Below are 25464 nucleotides of genomic sequence, written 5' to 3' on the forward strand. Positions count from 1 at the left end.
ACTCTGTAGACCCCAAGGCCCTGTCCAGAGACGGGTGTGCACTGCGACACGCCTGGGGTGGGGAGCCTGGCTTGCCTGGTCGTTGTAGCCCATCAAGGCCCGGCGGCTGTTCTTGGGGCCCAGGAACCTATTCACCAGCATGGTCCACCCGAGGGAGAAGTGGAACTCGATGTCCTCCTGGAAGTCGGCACACAGCTTGTCACAGTTCAGGTCGTAGCTGAGGGAGAAGCACTGGCGAGGCACCAGCACGTCTACCTGGCTCCGCATGGATGCAGGAAGCAGGGGCTTCAAGCCGTCTGCCGGGACACAAACGGGGAGAGCCGGGTCACCGAGCCCTGCCGCGCCGGCGCCACGCCCCCAGGAACCAGGGCACCCAGGTCCCCCAGGAACCCCAGGAACCAGCGAGCTCCTGCCAAGGATGCAGCACAGCTCCGCACAGAAACCACAGCCCGAGCGAGGCTTGTGTGTTTATTTTGGTGCAAAGAAATTTTGAAATCCATGCAGGTTTTTTTGTAATACACATTTCCATGAACTTCGTAAGACATACTGTCTGCACAGATTTCTAAACATTTTACACCAAAATTAATCTGTGTTTTCATTCCATTTCCTACGAACTCTGCAGTACTCTCGTACAGAATGAATTCACAGGTGCCGGCGCTGTGGCACAGCGGGCTAGGGTACCACCCGCAACGTCAGCACCCCTCACGAGTGCCAGTGTGGGGGTTGGCGCTGTGGCATGGGCGGTTAATCCTCCACCTGCGGTGCCGGCATCCCATATGGGTGCCGGCTTGAGTTCTGACTATTCCACTTCCCATCCAGCTCTCTGCTGTGGCCTGGGAAAGCAGTGGAAGATGGCCCAAGTCCCTGGGCCCCTGCACCCATGTGGGAGACCCAGAAGAAGCTCCTGGCTCCTGGCTTCGGATCAGCTCAGCTCCAGCCCAGCTGCAGCTGTCACAGCCATTTGGGGAGGGAACCAGCAGATGGAAGACCTCTCTCTCTGTCTCTCCCTCTCTTTGTCTGTAACTCTGCTTTTCAAATAAATAAATTTAAAAAAAATTTCCAGTGTTTTTGAACTTGCCAGTTCAAGTCTCGGGGCTGTGCCACTTCTGACCCCGTTTGCTGCTAATGTGCCTGGAAAAGCAGCCGCAGATGACCCGAGTGCTCAGACCAAGCCACCCACATGGGAGACTAGGATGGAGTTCCTGGCTCCTGGCTTTAATCTGGCATAACCTTGGCCATTGCAGCCACTGGGGAGTGAACCAGCAGACAAGGATCTCTCTCTCCCTAACTTTGAAATAAATAAATAAATCTTAAAAAAAAAAAAAAAAAATTCACAAGACGCACACCCGAACTCAAAGGCACAGCGCTGAATCCTTACCAGAGATGACAGATAGGAAACAGCCAGCATCTCTTTGGCCTGGCCTCCCACTCTGACCTCCGGGCAGTCCCCGAGCCCCGGGCCCCACACTCTCCGCACGCTAACCTATCATGTCCTGCTGCATGGTCTGCAGGGAGCTGGTGATGGCCGTGGAGCAGCGGTCAGACATGTTCCGGCCCAGGCCTTCCTCTATATGGCGATGAAGCTCCTGCAGGCAGAAGGGCGGGGCTAGGAGGAGCAGCACCCCTGCCCTCAGGGTTGCTCCCGCCCGCACCGTCAGGTGGCCGCAGAGGCTGGGGAGCACCAGTCTTGTGTCCCCGACTGCCGCTTCCACTTCCATGCTCTGCGTGGTGACTCCACCCAACAGCAAAGGTTGCAGGGGGAGGGGACCCGCCAGGAGCACCTGCTGCTTCGTGACTCACGTTCTTATAAACCTTGAGGACCACTGGGGAAGGGTGGAAATCCATCTGGTACTCGTCCACCAGCACGGACAGGCGCCTGATCTCCTCCGCCATGGCGGTGGACACCTGCAGAGAGGAAGTGTGCAGTCAGAGTGGCCCCATCCTGCCGCGCCAGGAGACTCCCACAGCCTTCCCGCAGCCACTGGTCTCCCTGGCTGCTCTGTGGAAGACCGGCTGTGCAGACACCCGTCTGAGAAGGGGAACAAGAGGCCCAGTGGCGGGGGACTTGCCCAGGAACCCAAGGGGACGTTCCATGTTCTCGAATCAGAGCCACCACTTCCTTCTGGAAAACTGAGAAGGCTCCAAGACGAGGACGTGTGACGATCTGTTGCCAGCACCCTGTGGACTCTCCGCACAATGCAACCTCTCCGAAGCACTTCCTCTGCGTCTCTCACCTGCCTTTCCACTTCCTCAGTAATCTGCTTGATTCGCAGTCGGTAGTCCTGAGCCAAGAGCTCCAGCTGCTTGTCGATGAACCTCAGCCGGTCTTGCCGCTCCTCACGCATCTCCAGGCAGTAAACCCTGCAGACAGAGGACTCGTTAGAGGAGCTGCCTTCCCACCTGAGTAAGCAAAGCAGCAAGCCGGATCAGGGCACACAGGCAAGGGTCTCCTCCCTCCACTGGGCCCGAGCAAGGATTCACCCACACATCCGGCGCACGGCCTTCCCCTTCCCAGACAGGAGGGAGACACCGCAGCGACCACTGCACTTCGCGGTCTTGCACTTGCGGGAAGATGTGGGAGGGACAGTGGGGAGGTGCTGAAGGGGCTTTAGGACAAGTTCCAGAGCTCAACCTCACTAGCGCTCACGACAACGATAAAAAGCAGCACTACTTTCCCCCGGGAAGTCTGGCCCAAGTGACCACGTCTGAAGTTCCGGCGAGAGCTAAGGAAATGGGAGTTCCCACAGGGAGCGCCTCTGGGAGGAGGAACGGGGCACAGCTGTGGTGGAGAGCAGCAAAGTAAAACCCAAAAGGCTGACTCTCCACCCTAGAGCAGCTGCCCTGAGGCCTGACTCCCGCAGGGTCCACGCAGAGCAGCTGCCCCGAGGCCTGACTCCCGCAGGGTCCACGCAGCTGCACAGGGGGTGCACAGGCAGCTGCCCGCTGCAGTGGGGTGTGTGAAGGCAGAGAGAGCAGAAACAACCCAGAAGAAAATGCCCCCCATCCCATACATGGGACACCTGCAAAAACTTAAAGTGAACAGTAAATATACAGCTTACGGTAATCTTACAACTGTGTCAATTTTGCTGAAATGTTCCCAGAACGTGGAACCTTGGGACTAATTAATATTCATAAACTCAAAACCAAGAAGCCTGGCAAAAATAACCAAGTCGCTGACCAACCAGGACCAAGGAGAAAACGGGTGAAAAGAGCCAGTGCAGTGATCTGCCCAGAGTGACCCCCGACAGAGCGAGGAGGCACCGCCACCCGTCGTCCAGGACACAGCTCGAGACGGCTGGGAGAGTGCGGACCCTGACGCTGTATCCGAGCGAACCTTCGACTCTTCCCGCTTCTGTTTACTTAAAACAATCAGATTCCAGCAGGTCCATCTTAGTGACACAGCGAGCTGGCGCCTTTCAAAGGACTGCCTATGGTTGAGTCACTTAGAAATCTTATTTTCTTATAACTGAAGTGCAGTAAAATAAGTGTTTGCTCATACCAAAAAAAAATTTTTTTCTGGAGCGTGTGGCGGCCGGCACTGCGGCATGGCCGGCTAAGCCACACCTGCAACACGGCTTCCACGTGTGCCGGCTTGCGTCCCAGCTGCTCTGCTCCCATCCAGCTCCCTGCTAATGCGCCTGGGAAAGCAATGGAGACGTCCAAGTGCAGGGGACCCGCGCCACCCACGTGGGAGACCTCAGTGCCAGGCTCAGCCCCACCCTTGTGGTCATCTGGGGAGTGAGCCAGCAGATGGAAGACCTTTCTCTCTGCTTTTCTCTCTCCTTCTCTATCACTCCACCTTTCAAGTAAGAAAAAAAAAATGTTTAAAAAAAAAAAAAAAAGAGTACTTTTTCAGTGGGAGGTGAGACTGCTATAACTTAATATAAAGCAAACATTGTCAATTCTGGTTGGAAGAAGCAAGTGTACTATATCATTCTCTGTTATTTGCTGTATTTTAAGTTTCTCGTAAAAATGTTGGCTTCACAACACGTGTCCAGGCTCTGAGAAGAGCCGCCGCGCTCTACAGGTGCAGACTGAGGTCTCTGACACCCACGACTGTGCTGCACAGGCCACGGGGCCCAGGCACCCAGCCGCCCTCCTCGCCAGGCCGTTCATGTGGCTCTAAGGCGCTCTGGCAGCTGGGGAAGGGCCTTGGACGGGAGCTCAGGGACTGCGCTTTGCCAGCCGGGCACGGCCTGGCGGCCTGGGCTGGGGCAGAGGGCACCACCTCTCGGCAGCCCTCTCTGCCCGTCCGCAGCCTTGGGCTCTTACCGCTGCTCCTGAGCCGCGATGTGCAGAGAGTCCATGATGAGACGCACGGCCTCCGCGATCTGCTTGGCCCGCACCGTGTGCTGCTCGAATTTGGTCTTCACCGCAGACTGAGAAATGCACTCCTGGAACAGGCAGAGGCACTGAGGGGGGTGGCGGCCGCCGGCGCCTGTAGCCAAGGGCCAGGCACTGAGGGAGGTGGGGGCCGCCAGCCTGTAGCCAAGGGCCAGGCACTGAGGGGGTGGGGGCTGCTGGCCTGTAGCCAAGGGCCAGGCACTGAGGAGGGTGGGGGCTGCTGGCCTGTAGCCAAGGGTCAGGCACTGAGGAGGGTGGGGGCCGCCAGCGCCTGTAGCCAAGGGCCAGGCACTGAGGGGGGTGGGGGCCGCCGGCCTGTAGCCAAGGGCCAGGCACTGAGGGGGGTGGGGGCCGCCGGCGCCTGTAGCCAAGGGCCAGGCACTGAGGGGGTGGGGGCCGCTGGCCTGTAGCCAAGGGCCAGGCACTGGGGGGGGGGGGGGGCGGCACCTGTAGCCAAGGGCCAGGCACTGAGGGGGGTGGGGGCCGCCGGCCTGTAGCCAAGGGCCAGGTTCTGCCTTTCACTGCCTGGACGCAGCAAGGGAGAGCTCAGAAGGCACAGGATTACCAGACACCAGCACCAAAGGACTCACCTCAAATCTCCTCTCAAAATTCTGAAACTCAAACATCCGCACTTGAAAGCCTTCAGCAAGAGCGCCCCCTGGGAGGAGAGTACGGCATCGGTGGGGAGATAAACAGGCCACGTGGAAACCACCCCGAAAGCCGCCGCCAGCAGGCACTTGGCTGGACACCGGCAGGACAGCCAAGACAGCCTCGCTCCAGGTCTTGCAGCTTCCTGTCCTTAGAGAGACTCTCTACCGACTGACTTGGCTGGAGCCCAGACCCTCAGACGTCAGGGAAGAGGAGGCTGTCTGTTCCCATAGTTACCTCCTTCGGGCATGCCCTGGGCCTTCTGGATCCTGGCATTGAGCACCTCCTTGGCAGACACAAAGAAGATGCGGTCCCCGGCCTGAGCGCGATCCACCACGCCCAGCTCGTCCACCAGGAAGCCGGTGCACCGCTCCATGTGCTGCCGCCGCACCTGGAGCCCAAACAGGCGAGTGTATGTGACCGGCTCTTCTGACGGAGCCGCAGCCTTCCCTGGACCGCCTCTCTAGAATACAGTGTAGTCACACAACTCGAGGTTCAAAGGCGCCAGGGTGCACACAGTGAGAGGTCTCCCACCACCGCTGCTCCCCAGCCCCGTGCTTGGGGGAACCCGTGTCCTCCCCGGGGGTTTCCTGGAACACGGCCTGCCAGATACTCTCCGTGTGCACAGCAGGAACCCGTGTACACAGCAGGGACCCGTGTACACAGCAGGAACCCGTGTACACAGCAGGAACCCGTGTACACAGCAGGAACCCGTGTACACAGCAGGGACGCTCCCACATTCCCCACCTGCCTCGCTGGGGGGCCCCGGAAGGAAAGGCACTCGCAGGGCAAGAAATCTAAGCCCGGGCTCGCGCTCTGACCAGCCGAGTCCTCCCTGGGCCTTAGACAGAAAGTCCCTCCTCGCTCCCACATCCTGGGGTCCCACTGAGAGCCGAGTGGAGACGCCCACCAAGCGTCAGGTGCTTCCAACAGATTTCACCCTCGGGACGCCCAGCTCACAGGGGAGGAGATGCGTCACCAGGAGGGCTAAGAAGCCCACCGCAGTCTCAACGCCCCGTGCAGGCCAGAACGTGGCCTCTGACCCGCAGGTGTGCGTACTTGATCGAGCAAAGCCATCACTGCTAATCTGTTGCCCTCTCTTTCTTTTCACGCTCATAAAGTGAGCTGTGACTGTCAGTGAGAACCAGCCATCTCTGCTCTTCTCTCCTGACGTCATCCTACGCGGCCCAGGTCAGTACTGAGAACCTATGAACAAAAGGAGCACCTGGCCCCAAACAGAGCCCACCACTGCGCTGGGGCTGCTTTCCCGACCTGGGGGAGAGCGCTGACTGAGGGACCCACCTAGGAAAGGGTGGGGGAGCGTTTCCAAAGCCAGCGGAGACCTGGGGAACACTTGGGGAATCTTTGGCAATGAAAGGAAGTCAGGGAAGTCAAACACCTGTGCCCGGGAGCGCAGGGAGCGGCCACCGGGGCCAGTGCTCACAGGGCCACAGCCCCCAGACTGCCCCGCGGCACCCACCTCCTCCATGTACTCGGGCTCTGAGGCAGATGCATCCCAGCGGTTGTTCAGGATGAAGATGTTGGGGCGGGACAGCCGCTCGCTGACCTTGTGGAAGAACTGCTTTTCCTAGACAAGGGGACGAGACCTCAGTGGAGGAGGGGCTGGGCCAGCCAAGGCCCCACCAGCTGCCGGCCCAGCCAAGTCCTGGGAGCGAGGGGAGGCAGGGAGGTGTTACCGTCTGCATCAGGGTGGACTCCGAGTTGGCCACCAGCACAAACACGTCAGCGTCCAGGCAAAACTTGTCAATCCAGCTGTCCAGCTCTGTGGTGACATCGATGCCGGGGCTAAGGGCACAGAGGTAAGCCAGCACGGTCAGACGCAGCACCAGCCGTGTCCTTTCTGCTGGGGGCACGCCAGGGGAGGGGGATCTGGCCCAGCCCTGGGTGGGGGGGTTACTTCCACGTCACATCGCCCCAGGGGGCCTGGAAGTGCACTCTTTAATATACCACCATTACTTCTGTGAAAACGGGGTAACTTGTCTTACTTTGGGGACGTAAGATTATAATGGAAGTTCTGTATTTGTATGAGTCGAGGTAGGCGCTATAATCCTGTATTGCTTGGTACAGTCACCGACTGCCCACAAAGCAGGGGCGAAGTGTTCCTTCAAGAGAAACAAAACCTCACGCCGACTCCCCTACCTCAGCCCCTCTGCAGTACCCACGTCAGGCCAACTCCCCTACCACACCCGCTCCCCAATACCCACCTCATGCTGACTCCCGCACCACGGTCCCCTCCGCAGTACCCACCTCACACCGACTCCCCCACCACGGCCCCCCCCTCCGCAGTACCTACCTCACGCTGAGCCCCCCCACCACACCCCCTCCCCAATACCCACCTCACGCCGACTCCCCTACCACGGCCCCCCCCTCTGCAGTACCTACCTCACGCTGACCCCCCCACCACACCCACTCCCCAGGACCCACCTCACGCCAACTCCCCCACCACACCCACTCCCCAATACCCACCTCACGCCGACTCCCCTACCACACCCGCTCCCTAATACCCACGTCACACCAACTCCCCTACCACACCCGCTCCCTAATACCCACCTCACGCCGACTCCCCTACCACGGCCCCCCCCCTTCACAGTACCCACCTCACGCTGACCCCCCCACCACACCCGCTCCCCAGGACCCACCTCATGCCGACTCCCCCACCATAGCCCCCTCCCCAGTACCCACCTCATACCGACTCCCCCACCATAGCCCCCTCCACAGTACCCACCTCACGCCGACTCCCCCACCACAGCCCCCTCTGCAGTACCCACCTCACGCCGACTCCCCCACCACAGCCCCCTCTGCAGTACCCACCTCACGCCGACTCCCCCACCACAGCCCCCTCCACAGTACCCACCTCACGCCGACTCCCCCACCATAGCCCCCTCTGCAGTACCCACCTCATGCCGACTCCCCCACCACAGCCCCCTCTGCAGTACCCACCTCACGCCGACTCCCCCACCATAGCCCCCTCCCCAGTACCCACCTCACGCCGACTCCCCCACTACGGCCCCCTCTGCAGTACCCACCTCACGCCGACTCCCCCACCACAGCCCTCTCTCCAGGACCCACCTCACACCAACTCCCCTACCACAGCCCCCTCCGCAGGACCCAGGAGCAGGGGCTGAGGTTCAGACCCTCCCCCATCTTGGGCACCCTCCCATCTCTCTGAGAGCCCCTCCCTGGACATCTGCAGGGCCCCTGGGTAGAAAAAGCACCCTCAGAGGAAGCCCACGAGGCAGGAGGGCCTGGCTGCACTGGCGACAGGCAGTGATACTTAAGTAGTGTGGGAACAGGGCCCGGGGCCTCCTGGGAAGGCCCGCCCCCTTACCTGTCCATCAGCACGAGGTCGTCCTTCAGAAGGGGGCACTTGGAGTTGGGCCACATGACGCTCACCAGGCTGCCGGCGTGCAGCTGCTCGTCCTGATGCAGGGCGTGGGCCAGCTGGTTCACGGTCTGACAGGCGGGAGGAGAGAGCGGCTAAGCGGGAGGCGCCCGGCCCAGGGGCCCCACGTGCCGCTGCCACGCAGCACAGCACAGCGCCGGTGCTGCCGCCCAGCCTCCCGGCACCTGCTCTTCCGTTTTACAGAGGCTGAGGGCTGCGAGGCGCCGGCAGAACCAACTTCACTCAGTCCCCTTCTGAGCTTCTTCCCTGGATGTCACCCCGGAGCTCAGTCTGTTCTACACTGGCTAATTCTTTATAACCAAAATGAGCTGTGGCTTACACAGGATTGCAGCTGCCACTCAGAAAAGCCCACGTGGCCCCGTCAGAATCACAGAGCACAGGAACACCCAGCGTACAGCAGGCTCCCCTCCTCGGTGCAGAGGCCAGCTACAGGCCCTCTGGGCGCCCTCACTCCTGGTGCTCCACCTTCCTGACCCTCCCCAAAGCGCTCTTAACGTCCCCAGGAAAGCTGGTCTTGGGGTCGGCGCTGTGGCAACAGTTCGAATCCCAGCTGCTCCACTTCCAACCTAGCTCCCTGCTAATGCGCTTGGGAAAGCAGTGGAAGATGGCTCAAGAGTCTGCGCCCCTGCATCCGCATGGGAGACCTGGATGAAGCTCCTGGCTCCTGGCAGTTGTAGCCATTTGGGAAATGAATCGGCGGATGGAAAATCTGTCTCTCTCTCTCTCTCTCTGCCTCTCCCTCTCTGTAACTCTGTCTTTCATATAAATAAGTCCTTAAAAAAAAAAGCAAAGCAAAGCAAAGCAGGTCTCAAATGGTTTCCCACACTTCACCACAAGGAGGCGCTGTCCTCTCTCAGAGGCGGGGTCAGCCCTGTCGCAGGGGAAGCCAGCCCTGGCCGGCCTGAGCCCAGGCCCCCTCACCAGCAGACAGGCTGGGGGCCAGCAGGGCCCTCACCTTCACGCTCCTCTTCTCCTCGGAGCCCTCCGTGAGCAGGAAGGCCTCGTGGCCGTCTGTGCCCTCCACTCGCAGGAAGCAGTTGGTGGTGTGGCCGATGCCGGAGGGCAGCACTTTGTCCCACAGCATGGCGTTGATCACAGTGCTCTTCCCGTTGCTCGTCCTGCGGAGGCCGCGGCCGTCAGTGACCAGCAGGGAGGTCCGACACCCCGCCTCCAGCATTCACAGTCTGGATCCGGGCCCACAGCCGGCGCTCTGCTCGTAAAACCCCATGGACAACCCACCTGGGGCGGGCCTGCCATGACCCTGGCTCCGTAAGTGCCGCGAGGCCATTCTCGACCGGCACAAGGGTAGCACCCAGATGCAAACCTGCCCCTGAATGGCGCAGCTGCCTCTCAGCCTCACACCCGGGGACTGCCGGTCTGAAACCACTCGCTGGCCCCCAGGGTGTCTCCCTCGGCCTCGAGGACCTCAGCTAAACACCCCAGCGTCCTCCGCTTCCTCACAGGGCAGTTGCTGCTCTCTTCCCATCATGCCCCCCTCACCTGGCCAGCTCCAGGCTAACGGGAAGCTTCCCTTAGCGCTCTGACCTATCACATCCCTTTTCCAAATTCTGCCTCTTGAAAAGAGCTCAACTTCTGCGCTGGGTCTCAGAAAGTTCAGTCTGCGTCCGCACGGTCTCTCGGCCGAGCTAGGGCCTCCCAGCCCCGTCACTCACCGCAGACCTCCCCTGCTTGCCGGCCGGCTCACCTAACGGGGCCATACCTCCCAGGTCCGGATGCAGAAATGAGAGCCCAGAGGAGCTCCCACCTGAGGCCACACCTGAACCCCGGTCACTAGGGACAGCGACCACTCCTCAGGCTGAGACATCTTCTTTCCCTGCGTTGGGTTTTAATTTTCTTACCCGTATCTAATAGACCTTGGGGTGTAAAAAGAAGGGCACCTGATGGCTGAAACTAGATAGCTCTTACAGGAAAACACAGGGGCGCTTCATGACATCAGACTTGGCAGTTATTTCTTGGATACGAAACCAAAAGCACTGGCAGAAACATATAAACAGAAAAACTGGGCTACACCAAAGTAAAAACACTTCTGAGCCCCCCAGGACGAGACCAATAGAGGGGGCCAGCGCTGTAGTGTAGGTTAAGCCACAGGTCATGCCGGCACCTCATGTAAGAGGACCAGCCTGAGTCCCTGCTGCGCCACTTCTGATCCAGCTCCCTGCTAAGGTCCCTGGGAAAGCAGCAGCAGATGGCGCAAGTGCTTGGGGCCCTGCACCCACATGGGAGACTAGATGGAGCTCCAGGCTCCTGCTGCAGCCTGGCCCAGCCCTGGCTCTTGTGGCCATTTGGGGAGTCAACCAGTGGATGGAAGACCTCTGTCTCTGTTTCTCTCTCTCTGACCCTCTTTCATCAAATAAAATAAAGCAAATCTTTTTTTTTTTAAGGGTGCTGGTTTAAGTCCTGACTACTCCACTTCTGATCCAGCTCTTTCCTATGGCCTGAGAAAGCAATGGAGGATGACCTAAGTGCTTGAACCCCCGTACCCACATGGGAGACCTGGAAGAAGCTCCTGGCACCTGCCTTTAGACTGGCCTGGCTATAGCCAATGTGGCCATCTGGGGAGTGAACCAGCAGTGGAAGCTCTCTCAGCCTCTGCCTTTCAAATAAATAAAATCTTTTTAAAAAAAAATTATTTATTTGAAAGATTTACTTATTTACTTGAAAGACAGAGTTACAGAAAGACAGAGGCAGAGAGAACTTCCATCTGTTGGTTCACTCCCCAGATGGCCACAACAGCTGAAGCCAGGAGCCAGGAGTTTCTTCTGGATCTCCCATGCATGTGCATTAGCAGAGAGCAGGATTGGAAGTGGAACAGACAGGATTCCAATTGGCACCTGTATGGGATGTTAGCACTGCACGTGGTGGCTTTACCCATTATGTCACAGCAGAGGCTCCACAAATTAAAAAAAAAAAAAAAAAAAAAAAAAACCTCAACAACAACAAAACAAACAACCCAATTTTAAAAAATGGGCAAAGGGCTGGTGCCGTGGATAGCTGGTAAAGCTGCCACCTGTGAGGCCAGCTTCCCACATGGGCATCAAAGTCCCGGCTGCTCCTCTTCCGATCCAGCTCTCTGCTATGGCCTGGGAAAGCAGTGGAAGATGGCCCAAGTGCTTGGGCCCCTGCACACACATGGGAGACTCAGAAGAAGCTCCTGGTTTTCGGCTTCAGATTGGCCAGCTCCGGCCGTTGCAGCCACTTGGGGAGTGAACCAGTGGAAGGACGACCTCTCTCTCTCTCTGCCTCCCTGTAGCTCTCTCAAATAAATAAATAAATCTTTTTAAAAAGTTGCTCAACATCACTCATTAGGGAAATGCAAGTCAAAACCACAAGGAGATGCCACCTCACATCCGTCAGCATGGCCATTACTGAGAGAAAACAGAAAACGTTAAGTGTCGGCAAGGATGTGAGACATCGGAACCCTCCCGTGCAGCCGCTGGGAACGGAGCGGCCGCCGTGGAAGTCCAGCGTTTCCCGAGGAGATGAAACACAGCACCACCACAGGATCCGGCAGCCCCACCGCTGAGCACAGCCTGAGGAACCGCAGTCAGGGGCTCCGCCTCGCTCACAGCAGCCGAGACGGCCGCAATCACGCGTCCACCCCGGGGGGAATGGATGCCCACGTGGTCCACGAACACAACAGAACCGTTCAACCTTAAGAAGGAAGCAGACCCTGACGCGTGCGTGCTACAACACGGACGAACTCTAGAGGACGTTACACCGAGTGAAACAAGTCAGTCGCCAAAAGACAAGCGCTGGACTTGCATAATTCCACGTACATGAACACCCAGAAAAGTCGATTCCAGACAGGACTGGGGGACGGGGAGCCAGCGTCTCCTGGGGACAGAGTTCCGGTTTTGCGAGATGCAAACGCGCTGGAGCCTGGCTGCACCGTGTGGGTCCACTTCCCACTCAGCTACACACCTAAGACAACTGAGACGCTAGGTTCTGTCACACAAGCCACCCTAGCTCCCTGCCTCGGGCGCTGACTGCATCCTGCACGCAGGGCCTCCCTCCCCGCCGGCCAGGAAAGAGGACGCTGTGAGGAGGCTTCAAGGACTCACCGGCCAAAAAAAGCCACTTTCATGTGCCGCCGGGCCAGCACCTCGCTGATGCCCCTCACTTTGGACAGGTACCCTTTGACGTCCAGAACCTGCTCCTCCGTCGTCACCGGGTCCAGCTCGGCATTCCTGTAGGTGTCTGCAGGGGACCGACAGCGGGTTACCATGTGATCAGAGGAGCGCCACCAGCCTGGGAGCCGGGCGCCTGGGCTCCCGCGCTGGTTCCACCACTTCCTGACTCTGTGGGCCTTTGTGGGACTCAGTTTTCTCATCCAGAAAATGGAGATAACAGCAGCGTCTACTTCCTGTGACTATTGTGAGAGCAAATGAAGTAAAACTCCGCGTGCTAAGGATGCTGCTGTGTCTTTTTCTTAGCAAATACTTAAACACTCTCGCCATACGCCAGGCCCTGTGCTGGTCACTTTTCAGACTAGGTCTCAGTCGACCCTGGTACCCACCCAGCTATCAGTAATGAAAGAGCCGGGGGAGGTGGGAGGTGAACCGGGCAGCCTGGTTCCGGAGCGTGGGCTCTCAACCACTCCGCGTGCTCCACGCCGGCCTCTCTCCACATCACCACATCTACACCCCCCCCCCCGCCCTTTCCCCCTCACTGCTGCCCGGCCCCCTCTTCCACACCCCCTGAAGAACTCATGCACCACCTGGGGCAGTTTAGCTTCTCCTACGTCCTCCCTGACTGCACCCCCCCAACCTGAGTTGGGTCCTCCTCGTCTATGCACCCACAGCACCCTGCACTCTGTCTCAGCATCACCTCACACAGCCTAACCATCTAACTCCCGTGTGCTGCATCGCCTGCCCCATGAGGGCCGCTACCTGGACCCAGCACTAGGACGTGCACAAACACTGGCCAAGTGAATGGGTACCTGGGCTTCCCCCAGTGCCATGACAGGCTGACAGCACCCTGCGACACTTGCTCCAGCCAGCTGCTGCAGCTGGCAGGGGTATGGATGGGTTCTGGCCCTTGGCACACTCCTGCCAGACATGCCCCAGCCGTGAGAACACTCTCAAAACTTCTAAAGCATGGCAAGTAACATGTCATAGACACCCAGCAGGTGCCCCCTGTGGCTAGGACCATGACAGGAAGTGCCCAAGCCGACCAGGCCCTCATCGTGTCCATCAGTCATTCCCACCCAGACCCGTCCAGATCCTTCCCTAATCTGGCCGTGAGCAATCTTGGGAACAGCCCTTGGAAGAAGCTGGCTCTCAAGTTTGTGGCTGAAAGGCAGGAGCCAGCAGACCCCCAAGCTCTTGGTCCCCGCCACGTGGAGAACCATCCTCTGTGCACCCCGAGCAATCCTAACCACAGCTCAGGCCACTCCAGGTCTTTCCCGTCCACCTAACCAACAGAGGCCTCACACTTCACAAGCAGGGTGAGCAGGGCACCCATCGCACCAGCGCCTCCCCGAAGCCTGTCTGCGCACAGCATCGTCCGAGGAGGCGAGCCAGGGTGCCAGAGCGGGTGCCAGCCTCGCCTCTGCATGCCCACGCCTGGGCCAGGGCCAGGCCCTCTAAAGCTACTGCTGAGCAAACAGGGGGTGACCCGCAGTCACTGCAGCCAGTGACCACACAACTTGAACGTTCAGATTTTTGACTCAGTGAATATTTAGGGGATACCTTCTCCTGCATAAAGAGACCTGCAAAGGGCAGGGCACAGGGAGAGAAGAGACAGGACACAGTCCCTGGGGCTCTGGGTGCAAGCAGGGTGGAGGAGGGAAGTGGCCAATCGAGGCAAGGGTTGACGAGAACCTGAAAATCCGGTCTCCCTGAGGCCCTCGGCCACAAACGTGGAACCCAGGGGCCCCTGGGATTCGGCTGCTGGGTCCTCACAGACCCAGGACCTGCAGCCAAGGTGTCCATCTAGGGAGGGAGCCAGCGGCTGTGAGCTGGCGCCAGACACGCAGGGCTCAGGGAGGAGTCTTTCCCATTGACCCACCAAGGAAAGGTTGGGCTCGAATTAGTAACCAGTACAAAAGGCAAAGGTGAAGTGCTTCCTATTCATAGCCCTGTCACCAGTCTAAAAATAGCAAAGAGAGGCACCCTGGTCAGAGACAACCAACGCCCGTATAGTGCCTGGGCTACTCCCCGGACCATGGAGTGGGAGACCTCACCAGGGTAAAGAGGGGCTCGGTCACTCACAGATGTTAGCCAAATCTCCAACCTCAGTCTGTTTGCCTTGTAGATGGGGACAGACTCACCTACCCATCACGAGTCAGTGAAACAAAGCACACGGAATTCTTACTGGGCCTGCGTGCCTGGCCCAGCCTGCCCAGAGCCCAGTCCCACAGGACCCCAAGAGCAGAGCACTAGTGGGGGTGCCAGCCACCTGGGCACAAGTTCCCCGAGCAAGGCTGCGCCTCCCTACCCCCAATCCCACAGCCTAATGTCTCGGCCGGGAAGCACGGGCCCAGCGGAGCGGGCGTGCAGCTCACCCTCCAGGAAGGTGGCGCTCTCCTGGATGTAGGCCCCCAGCTGCTCGAAGATGCCATTGATCTTCTTCTTGGCGGTGACAAAGTGCTTGAGTGGCGACGCATTCACCTCAGCCATGTGTCTCTTGTCCTTCTTGACTGTGATGATGGGGTTGCATCGAGAAAAGAGCAGGGACATGGCGCTGCAAGAGAAGACAGTGTGAGCGAGCCCGCGAAGCCACCGTGGATGCCTGCTGGGCGTGGCAGGGGGCGACAGGGAGGGCTGGGACAGCTCAGGAGAACAGAGCCCTCCAGGACGAGGCCCAGTGCAGCAAGGGAGCAGCAGCAGCATCTCACGGCCAGGAAGGGGGCTCTGAGGCCAGACGTCCTGGCACGCAGCACGCGATGCTGGAGCCAGGGCCCTGAGCTCAGGCCTCGGCGGCGACGCACACAGAACCGCTCCCCTAAGTCTCAAGCAGAAAAGTGTGACAGAAATCTGAATTTTCTTTTTATTTTTTTTATTTTTTGGACAGGCAGAGTGGACAGTGAGAGAGAGAGACAGAGAGAAAGGTCTTCCTTTGCCGTTGGTTCACCCTCCAATGACCGCCGCGGCCGGCACACCGCGCTGATCCAATGGCAGGAGCCAGGTGCTTCTGGTCTCCCATGGGGTGCAGGGCCCAAGCACCTGGGCCATCCTCCACTGCACTCCCTGGCCACAGCAGAGAGCTGGCCTGGAAGAGGGGCAACCGGGACAGAATCCGGCGCCCCGACCGGGACTAGAACCCGGCGTGCCGGTGCTGCAAGGTGGAGGATTAGCCTAGTGAGCCACGGCGCCGGCCCTGAATTTTCTTTAAAAAAAAAAATTTTTTTTTTATGTATTTATTTGAAAGGCAGAGAAAGAAACAGAGAAACAGAGATCTCCCACCCCCTGGTTTACTCCCCCAAGTGGCCACAATGGCTGGGCTACGCCAGGCTGAAGCCTGGATCCAGGAGCTCCATCCGGGTCTCCCACATGGGCCATCATCTGCTGCTTCCTTGGCCATATTAGCAGGAAACTGGATGGGACGCAGAGCTGCCTGACTCGAACCGGCACCACAATATGGAGAGCGGGCAAGCAGCGGCTTAACCCACTGGGCCACAACACCAGCCTGACTTCTTTTTTTCCCCCTTCTTTAAAGATTTATTTATTTATTTAAAGGCAGAATTACAGAGAGGCAGAGAGAGAGAGAGGTCTTCCATCCGCTAGTTCACCCCCCAAATGGCCACAACAGCTGGAGCTGAGCCAATCCAAAGCCAGGAGCCTCTTCCAGGTCTCCCACGTGGGTGCAGGGGCCCAAGGATTTGGGCCATCCTCCGCTGCTTTCCCAGGCCACAGCAGAGAGCTGGATTGAAGTGAAACAGCCAGGACTCGAACTGGCACCCATATGGGATGCTGGCACTGCAGGCAACGGCTTTACCTGCTAAGGCACAGCGCCCAACTGAACATCATCTACCCAAGAAAAAGCACGAAGAGTAACCGCGATGTGCCAGGTCAGCAACTCGCATCACCCTCTCCTGCCACTCTGCTGTTCAAGAGCCCAGTGGTCCTAATTCCTAACACGGTTTGTCTTTATTGTTGGAGGGGGAAGACAAGGAAGGGCGATTTCAGGTGCGGGGTCTACTTCCACAATTTATTTAAAAATATGAATTGGTCAGCCGGCGCCACGGCTCACTAGGCTAATCCTCCGCCTGCAGCACCGGCACCCTGGCTTCTAATCCCGGTTGGGGCGCCAACTCTGTCCCGGTTGCCCCTCTTCCAGTCCAGCTCTCTGCTGTGACCCGGGAGGGCAGTGGAGGATGGCCCAAGTGCTTGTGCCCTGCACCCACATGGGAGACCAGGAGAAGCACCTGGCTCCTGGCTTCAGATCGGCACAGCGCACCGGCCGTGGCGGCCATTTGGGGGGTGAACCAACGGAAGGAAGACCTTTTTCTCTCTCTCTAACTCTGCCTGTCAAAAAATAAATAAATAAAAATAAAAATATGAATTTGTCTCATTCAGTGTAAGATGAGAATATCCCCAAAAGTCAGGGGAAAGGGGCCGGCGCTGTGGCGCAGCAGGTTAAGCCACTACCTACAATGTGGGTATCCCATATGGGCAACGGTTCAAGGCCCAACTGCTCTACTTCCAATCCAGCTCTCTGCTGTGGTCTGGGAAAGCAACAGAAGATGGCCCAAGTGCTTGGAGCCCTACACCCACATGGGGGACCCAGAAGAAGCTCCTGGCTCCTGGCTTCAGATCCGTGCAGCTCTAGCTGTTGTGGCCATCTGGAGAGTGAACCAGCAGATGGAAGACCTCTCTCTCTGCCTCTGCCTCTCTATAACTCTGCCTTTCAAATAAATAAATCTTAAAAAAAAAAGTTGGGGAAAATGCACCTTATAAAACTATGCATGGATTTCAATTTTTTTGCTCTACAATAAACTTATCTTTCAGTTGCATGTTCCTGAAACTTTAAAGTACCTTCACGCATGCACTACAGGAAACTACCCCAGAGTGCTCAGCTGCTGCCCCTCGTGATAAGCGCTATCACCCAAGCGTCTCGCAGGCTTCTTTCACACAGTGACAGCACGTCAGGGCTGTGAGACTTCACGCCAAGGTCCTAGAGGTCTTTGGTCAAAGGCAAAGAGGCAGAGCACGTGGCGCCCAGGTGCAGCTGGGAAGCCCATCTTGTCCCCGGGAGACACAGACCCCGGCAGCAGAGTCCGCATATCCTGGGACGTCAGAGGGAAAAGGACAGGGGTGGTACGCACCACTGTGAGGGCCTGGATCCAGCACTCCCCCAGGCCACCCCCTGGCCCTCCACCCTCCCCACACCTGACTTCCAGCTGTCCATCAGCGCAATGAGTCACTTCTAAATGGCACCAAAAGTGTGCTGAACAAGGTTCTGAGACGCAGCAAGAACACCTGGAAAAACTGCAGAGACCAAGTACCAGAGCTGGCTCGTAGGAACCATCCCGAAGAGAGGCCAGGAAGCCCGACAGACGCACAGGGAGCAGCAACCGCGTGCGCTGCCCAGATCCACGAGTTCTTTTGCAATGCCAATGATTACCCCACGTCCGTTTCCACCTTCCGCCTCAGTGCAGCGCCGCAGCTGAGATGTGTTCCCAGCAAGGAGCCTCAGGCCTGGGCCTTAGAAGACAGCAGTGCTCTGAGAGATTCAGAAATAGCACAACTCTGGCTCCTCCAAAGCAGAAAAGGAGGGCGATTAGGCTCAGCAGGGCCCAGCACGTAAGACTCTTAGAGCAGAGGGGAGTGGCAGGCGGAAGAAGTCATCACAAGGAAAGCACTGGGGTCTGGGATGGAGCATGACGCAGCGCTGCCATATGAAGGGCAGCGCTGGGAGCAAACTGCGCGTGTAACTTTCATCTCAGAGCCTGGCCTGTGCACCACAGCAGGGCAGCACACAGCTGAGCAGACTGGAGACAACGCACGCAACGTGCTTACCTCTCGGTCAGAGCTCAGAGGTGCCAGTCCATGAGCTACAGCGACAGTACAGAAACTCTACCAGCAAGAGCACGTGACTCTCCCCATCAGCCTTCAGGGGAGGGCAGGCAGCCCCACCAGCTCCTGTGGAGACGGCTTGGGCAAGGATCCGCAGCGCCCAGCCCCACGGAGACTCGCGCAGGATACAGATACCCTGACATCCGGCGGGCTTCAGAGGCAGGAGCCCTCAAGTTCTGGTCTTTGCAAGCCCCAGGAAACGAGGCCAAGAGCATATTCGGTAACTTCAAGATTCAAAGGCACGCACACTGGTAAAAGCCTAGTGGTTGGGGGCTACGAGGCCTAACAGCAGCTTGGCTGGTGTAGCAGCGGCCCTGCGCTCACCATTCCTCGGTCAAGGCCCTCGCCTGAAACCACCGCCCACCCCACTGAGCTGGCCGCCGCTCCTGCCGCGCCCCTGCCAAGCGGAGGTTCTGCACTCGTGCTGCACCTGCCACTCTCCACCTGGAGCTCCTGCTCTCCTCCCAGACCCCAACCGAGTACCGCCCGCTCCATGACACCGTCCCTGACGCCTGCGCGGAGGACAGGCAACCTCGCCAACCTTGCATTTCTATCACACCCTGCGTCCCCCCGCAACTCTGACACAGGGCAGAGACGTCCTTCTATTCCTTCTATAGCCAAGAGAGCTGTGGGGCAGGCAAGCTCATCTTACGTCTTCTATCCTGAACACACAAACCCATTTTTTTCTTAAGAAGCAGCTTTGATGAGTGTCTCTTAGTATCTGAAGCTGAATCAATCAAGAGTTCAACACACTTATTCCTTTCAAAGAGCAAACTGGACACATATGTGCACACAAATAGGCGGAAGTTGTAAAATACAGGCAGAAAAGCCAAGACAGGGCCCCGCTGTCTCGGGCTTTGCCTGCTGGCTCCGCACCCTTGCAGGGAGGTGGGAGGCAGCTGTGTTCCTGCTCCTTCTCTGGAAAGCCCTGATAATCCCTGCTTCACCACAGGGCAGCCCAGCCCCCACGCGCAGCCGAGCCAGTGCACGTCCAGCCTCAGTCACACAGCAGCAGCACTCAGCGTCAGTCACACAGCAGCTGCACTCAGCCTCAGTCACACAGCTCACAGCACTCAGCCTCAGTCACACAGCTCACAGCACTCAGCGTCAGTCACACAGCTCACAGCACTCGGCGTCAGTCACACAGCAGCTGCACTCAGCCTCAGTCACACAGCTCACAGCACTCGGCGTCAGTCACACAGCACTCAGCGTCAGTCACACAGCTCACAGCACTCAGCGTCAGTCACACAGCAGCTGCACTCAGCCTCAGTCACACAGCTCACAGCACTCGGCGTCAGTCACACAGCAGCTGCACTCAGCGTCAGTCACACAGCTCACAGCACTCAGCATCAGTCACACAGCTCACAGCACTCAGCGTCAGTCACACAGCAGCTGCACTCAGCCTCACACAGCTCACAGCACTCAGCCTCAGTCACACAGCTCACAGCACTCAGCGTCAGTCACACAGCAGCTGCACTCAGCCTCAGTCACACAGCTCACAGCACTCAGCGTCAGTCACACAGCTCACAGCACTCGGCGTCAGTCACACAGCAGTTGCACTCAGCCTCAGTCACACAGCTCACAGCACTCAGCGTCAGTCACACAGCTCACAGCACTCCGCGTCAGTCACACAGCAGCTGCACTCAGCCTCACACAGCTCACAGCACTCAGCGTCAGTCACACAGCTCACAGCACTCAGCGTCAGTCACACAGCAACTGCACTCAGCCTCAGTCACACAGCTCACAGCACTCAGCCTCAGTCACACAGCTCACAGCAGTCAGCCTCACACAGCTCACAGCACTCAGCGTCAGTCACACAGCTCACAGCACTCAGCGTCAGTCACACAGCAGCTGCACTCTGCCTGCTCTCGTGACTGCCTCCCAGTGCTCAGAGAGCTTCAGCGCGCGGGCCGTGCGCCCCGGCTGCACCCATCGCGTGCAGCTCCAGCGTGTGCGACACCGTCTGCGATCCGCCCTCCACTGGGAGAAGCGCAGGCCTGGGAAGGAGGCTCTGCTACAAAGACGTGCGATTCTTCGCGCTGGACTGAAGGCCGCATCTCGGGATGTGCTCAGTGAAGAACTTCCAGAAGGCAGGCTTCACAAGTCTGAGCACCAAGCGTTTGGGAGAGGGCCCTTCCTCCGGGAGTCGCCAGGGGCTGGTATTAACAGGTATTAACCAGAAACAAAGCGAATTCTAAACGGAAACGGCCAGCACTCCCAGGTGAACAGCTTAGCCTCAGCACAGGCCATTAGTGAGGAGGATTAGTTATCCGGGCGTGGCGACGGCAGCTGCGGATTCACGGGGAGCCGTGTCTGCGTCCCAAGCAGCGGCCGAGTCCACACGCGCTCCTTACCCAGCTCTACGCACAGCAACTCCTAGCAGGGAAAAGAAAACGGATCCGCGGACCGTCCGCTGGCTCAGTTGGAGCAGAGAAGCTGAGAAATCGAAACACAAGAGCACACGGGTGAAGGGAGAGAGCACTCAGAGGAGCGGTGATGAGAGCACTCAGAGGAGCGGTGATGAGAGCACTCAGAGGAGCGGTGATAAGAAGCCAACCTCCACCGGGCAGGGGGGAGGAGCCAGCGCAGCAGAGGAGCAAGCAAAGGAGACGGTGACTCGTCCTTCCGGAGAGCCAGGCCGCTCTGACGTCGGCCCTCAGACCGCTCTCCCGGCAGCCGGCGGAGCCCCCACCGGGTGGGACGCAGAGACGCCGGCATTTTGAGTACAGCTCCACACACAGGACCCCGGCCGAGTCTCGCCGCGGGCGCTGCCAGAGCACAGCCCGGGTCCACGGTGCCGCAAGTCACCGCTACCACTTACTTTCTGGACGGTGACGGACTTCACAGGGTGTGCATCACGGACATGGCTGCAGCCCGGAAGGTGGAAAGAGCCCGGTCCTCTCTGTCCTGTCTCAGATTGAGGCTATGGCTGTGTTGACTCCCCCAGCCCGAACCTGCAGGAAGGAAAAAGGGAGATGTCAACAGGCCGCCCCCAAAATCCCGAAGTGCTGGGCAAAACACCTCCAAGCACGCTTGAAAGCCAAACAAACTCGCGCCCGAGGGAGGCTTACTCATTGCGGAGCCAGGAAGCTTGGGCTGGCACGTGAGGGAGTGCCCGAGGGGCAGACACAACACCAGACGTGGGGGTTCAACACTGGGCGTGCACAACACACACACGGTCAGGAGTGCCCGAGAGGCAGACACAACACCACACGCGGGGGTTCAACACTGGGCGTGCACAACACACACACAGTCAGGAGTGCCCGAGAGGCAGACACAACACCAGACGTGGGGGTTCAACACTGGGCGTGTACAACACACACGGTCAGGAGTGCCCGAGAGGCAGACACAACACCACACGCGGGGGTTCAACACTGGGCGTGCACAACACACACACGCGGTCAGGAGTGCCCGAGAGGCAGACACAACACCACACGCGGGGGTTCAACACTGGGCGTGCACAACACACACACGCGGTCAGGAGTGCCCGAGAGGCAGACACAACACCACACGCGGGCGTGCACAAACACACACACACACACAGTCAGCCACGGGCCGGCGGGAGGCAGCAGGGAGGACCCCGCACGTGTGCGGAGCGAGAGGCGAGCAGGGAGGCGAGCTGGGCTTGAGGACTGAGGGCCGGCGGAGCGAGAGGCGAGCAGGGAGGCGAGCCGGGCTTGAGGACTGAGGGCCGGGGTGAAGAAAGCAAAGTGGAACTGATGGCCACCACGTGGCAGCCGCCGTAAATAACGCCCGGCGCTCCCAGTTCTGAGGCCAACAGCGGCTCGGAAGCTTGGAAGGCTGACAGAGGAGTAGCCACGCGGGGAAGGCAGGAACCCAGCTCTCCGCCACGCCAAAGCTCGCGCGTTCTCCACTCCAAGGGGCTGCCTCCCCCTCCCGGCCCTGGGGAGCCCTTTCGGGGAGAAGGGAGAGACGACTGCGATTTCAGAGAAATCGGGCAATGCGGGACCCGGAGAGGGGGCCAGGCACTTCTGCCTCCCTGCATCCAGCTCTTCATTCTGCAGCGTGCTCTGCGTGCCTTCTGTGGGTGTGGTAGGGGCTGGGGTTCGCGATGGGGAGTGAGCAGTCCTCGCCCTCCAGGGCCCCGGCGTCCGCGGAGAAGCCGCACGAGCAGAGCGGTCGCTTTTTGCCCCAGAGAAGCAAGCGCCCGAGAGGGGGAGGGCGGGGCGCCCCGGAGACGGACGTGGGCACCCGTCCTGACCAAACGCTGGACGAGAAGTGGGGACTGCGCAGAGGCGGAACGCGGCCGTGAAGGCTGGGGAAGTGGGAGCGATGAGGAGTTTTTCAGGGGACCCTACCCCCGAGTCGAGTCCCGCGTCCCGCCCCTCCTCTCCGGGCCGCGCAGGGCCCAGCGGCGAGGACGAAGCGTAGGGACGCCAACCTGACCAAACCCGGAACCCCGAGAGCCCCAGCGTCCCACCGGTTCACGCTAGGCTGCTCAAGACTCTCCCGGCCGAGCCGGGCCGGCCCCACCGCCCCGGCGCGCTCGCCCTCTCACCTTCACCTTCCCAGCCTCGCGGCGGCCATCACACCCACAACGTCACCAGGAGCGCCACCGTGGGGACAGGCGGGGAGGGGGGAGTGCGCGTGTCACCAGCAGATTTGCCGCTGGGCCGCAGTGAGCCCGCAGACTCCGAGCTCAGCCACTTCGACCCCACTCTTCCTATGCCTCAAGGGCCCCGCGCCTCCGAGTCTCAACAGGCTTCTCAACGCTCCAGTTCACTCCAGGGCGTCCTCGGATGATGACGTAAACGGGGGTGTTGACCTCTCGCTGCATCATGGGAGTTGTAGTTCCGACGGGCGCAAGCCAAGGCTGCGGAGGGCGGAGCCTCGAACTGTCAAGAGACCAAAAAAAAAAGGGCGTGGATTACAGGTTCCCGCTCTTTCATCTGTGACCCCGGAGCCTGACTCCATGGCCTCGCCAAGCTCTGGAATTCAGACTTGTGTTTTGCTATCTACATAAGCGTGTATATGAGGATTAAGCCCTCAGGGCGAAGTGACTCATCCAGGGACGCAGAACAAGGTCGGGCCTGCCGCCCTGCAATGGCCTTTGAGGCCGGAGGAGCAGCCCCCAGGGGTACAGCTCCTGCTACAGCGCTGGGGGCTCCGGGCAGAGACGCCCCCGCCCCCAAGCTCTCCTGTCGCTCACTGGGCCCTCATTGTGTGCCAGGCGCCAGGACACAGCCGCCAAGCGGCTCTGCGGGACTGGCCTCACCGGGGAGCCGCCAAGCCCACGCCCACGTGCGTGACACGCAGCTGCTGCGTTGGAAGACCTCACGGGTGTCTGTGTTTTGACGACGCGTTGAAGTGATCCCATGTGGGATAAATGGGGTGGAGTGAATTGTACTACCTAAATTAACTGCACCTGGTTTTCCTGTTAACCATGTAGCTATGACAAAAGTGGTTCACTTTGGGGGTCGGCAGTGGATTTCTCCAAACCCCGGGTAGATTCGTGCTACAAGGAGCCCCCAGAGGCAAACCCAGACTCCTGGGAGGTGGGTCAGAGCAGGCCACGCCCAGCCCTGCCCCAGGTGTGGCCAGGCCTGTGTCTGGGGTGTGGCTCGCCCTGGCCTGCTTCCCGGAGAACCTTGTGACTGCGTGAGTGTGGCCCATCCCCCCCCGAAATGCACGCTGGAGTTTCGTCCCCACTGTGCGGTTTTACAAGGCTGCAACTTTGAATTCTCTTCCGGAGGTGACTAGGGTCAGGCGAGGTCCCGAATGTGGGGCCCCCGTGGGTGAGTCCTGGGGGCTTCACGGCCTCGGGGCTCTGTCAGTGAGATCAACATCAGATGCGGCCCCTCCACCTTGGATCAGAGCCATGAGCGGGATAAACCCCTTTCCCCTGAAGTCTACCCGGTCTGCGGTCCTGCGTTCTTAGCTGCAGAAACCGGACCATCACAGGCAGGAACTGTCAGTCCCATTTCGCTTTTCTTTGGCAGAATCTGGCCAAAGTCACAGTGGCGGCCTGGAGTCTCTCCCTCCTGAACTCCTCCTGGTTGCCTCTTCCAGACACCTCCTCGCAGACCTCGCCCAGCCCTGGCTGCTCGCCCGGGCTTCCAGGCTCCCCCTGCCCCCCTGAGGGCCTGACTCCACCCCATCAAGGACAAGACTCTCCCAGGACTGCTAACAGCACTGCTGGGGAGGCCGCAGGGCAGGGCTGAGCCGAGACCTTTCTCACACCACCCAGTCCTATCCTGATAGACACGAGTGGCATTTGTAATCAGCAAAGGAGAGAGTTCAGAAAACCCCAAACCCAAACCTTCGTGTTTGTGCCCATGCAGACAGCTCCAGGGTATCCAGAGAACCACGGTACCAGGCAGCAGCCAGGGGCGAGGAGTAAGACAGGGATCGATTTGTGCTGCTTGGATTCACCACGAGCCAATTTTTTTAAAAATGTATTTATTTGAAAGGCAGACAGATAGAGAAACAGAGAGAGAGAGAAAGAGAGAGGGAGAGAGAGAGAGAGAGAAAGAGAGAGATCTTGCTTTTGCTGGTTCACTGCCCAAATCGCCAACAGCCAGGGCTGGGCCAGGAGCACGGAATTCCATCTGGGTCTCCCTCGCGGGTGCAGGGGCCCAAGGACTTGGGCCGTCATCCATTGCTTTCCCAGGCCATAACGGGGAGCTGGTTTGGAAGCAGAGCAGCCGGGACTCAGACCGGTGTTGATATGGGCTGCTGGTGCCACAGGCAGCTTAACCCACTGCGCCACAGTGCTGGCCCCGAATTTTTAAAAGTAAAAAACTTAAAAATCCCCCAAGCCCTTGGATGCTCTAGTTGCTTCCCAGATAAGGCCCCGGCTCCTCCTAGCTTGGTGCGATTGTTTGAGTGTGTCCAAAGCTCGAGCATGGGAAACGTAGTCCCCCCAAGCCATGCATTTGGAGGTGAGGTTCTGGGGGGTCACTGGGATTGCACGGGGTGATGCAGATGGCCATGGGATTAGTGACCGTGTGGACAAGCGCGCAGACCCCGCACAATGGAGATGCCCCC

General features: G+C 59.1%; 1 protein-coding gene across 4 annotated transcripts in view; it reads right to left on the minus strand.

Annotated features, from left to right (window-relative positions):
• Positions 1-23214, minus strand: part of MFN2 (mitofusin 2) — a 29689-nt gene extending 6475 nt beyond the window's left edge. The window contains exons 1-16 of one of the 4 annotated variants that reach the window (XM_051834364.2): positions 22976-23214; positions 21278-21410; positions 20811-20892; positions 14943-15121; positions 12499-12634; positions 9372-9534; positions 8342-8466; positions 6690-6798; positions 6473-6580; positions 5230-5383; positions 4935-5002; positions 4273-4394; positions 2235-2361; positions 1801-1905; positions 1484-1586; positions 76-296 (exon numbers count right to left, since the gene is read on the minus strand). In XM_051834364.2, coding sequence (XP_051690324.1) covers positions 76-296; positions 1484-1586; positions 1801-1905; positions 2235-2361; positions 4273-4394; positions 4935-5002; positions 5230-5383; positions 6473-6580; positions 6690-6798; positions 8342-8466; positions 9372-9534; positions 12499-12634; positions 14943-15117 — 1716 coding nt within the window. In that variant the 5' untranslated portion in view covers positions 15118-15121; positions 20811-20892; positions 21278-21410; positions 22976-23214. Of the gene's footprint in view, positions 1-75; positions 297-1483; positions 1587-1800; positions 1906-2234; positions 2362-4272; positions 4395-4934; positions 5003-5229; positions 5384-6472; positions 6581-6689; positions 6799-8341; positions 8467-9371; positions 9535-12498; positions 12635-14942; positions 15122-20810; positions 20893-21277; positions 21411-22858; positions 22951-22975 lie in introns of those variants that run through there. The other 3 variants (XM_070079268.1, XM_051834362.2, XM_070079267.1) reach the window with 3 other exon arrangements.
• Between the last annotated feature and the right edge of the window lie 2250 nt (positions 23215-25464).

This window comes from Oryctolagus cuniculus, chromosome 7 (assembly GCF_964237555.1).
Source record: "Oryctolagus cuniculus chromosome 7, mOryCun1.1, whole genome shotgun sequence".
Lineage (NCBI taxonomy): Eukaryota > Metazoa > Chordata > Mammalia > Lagomorpha > Leporidae > Oryctolagus > Oryctolagus cuniculus.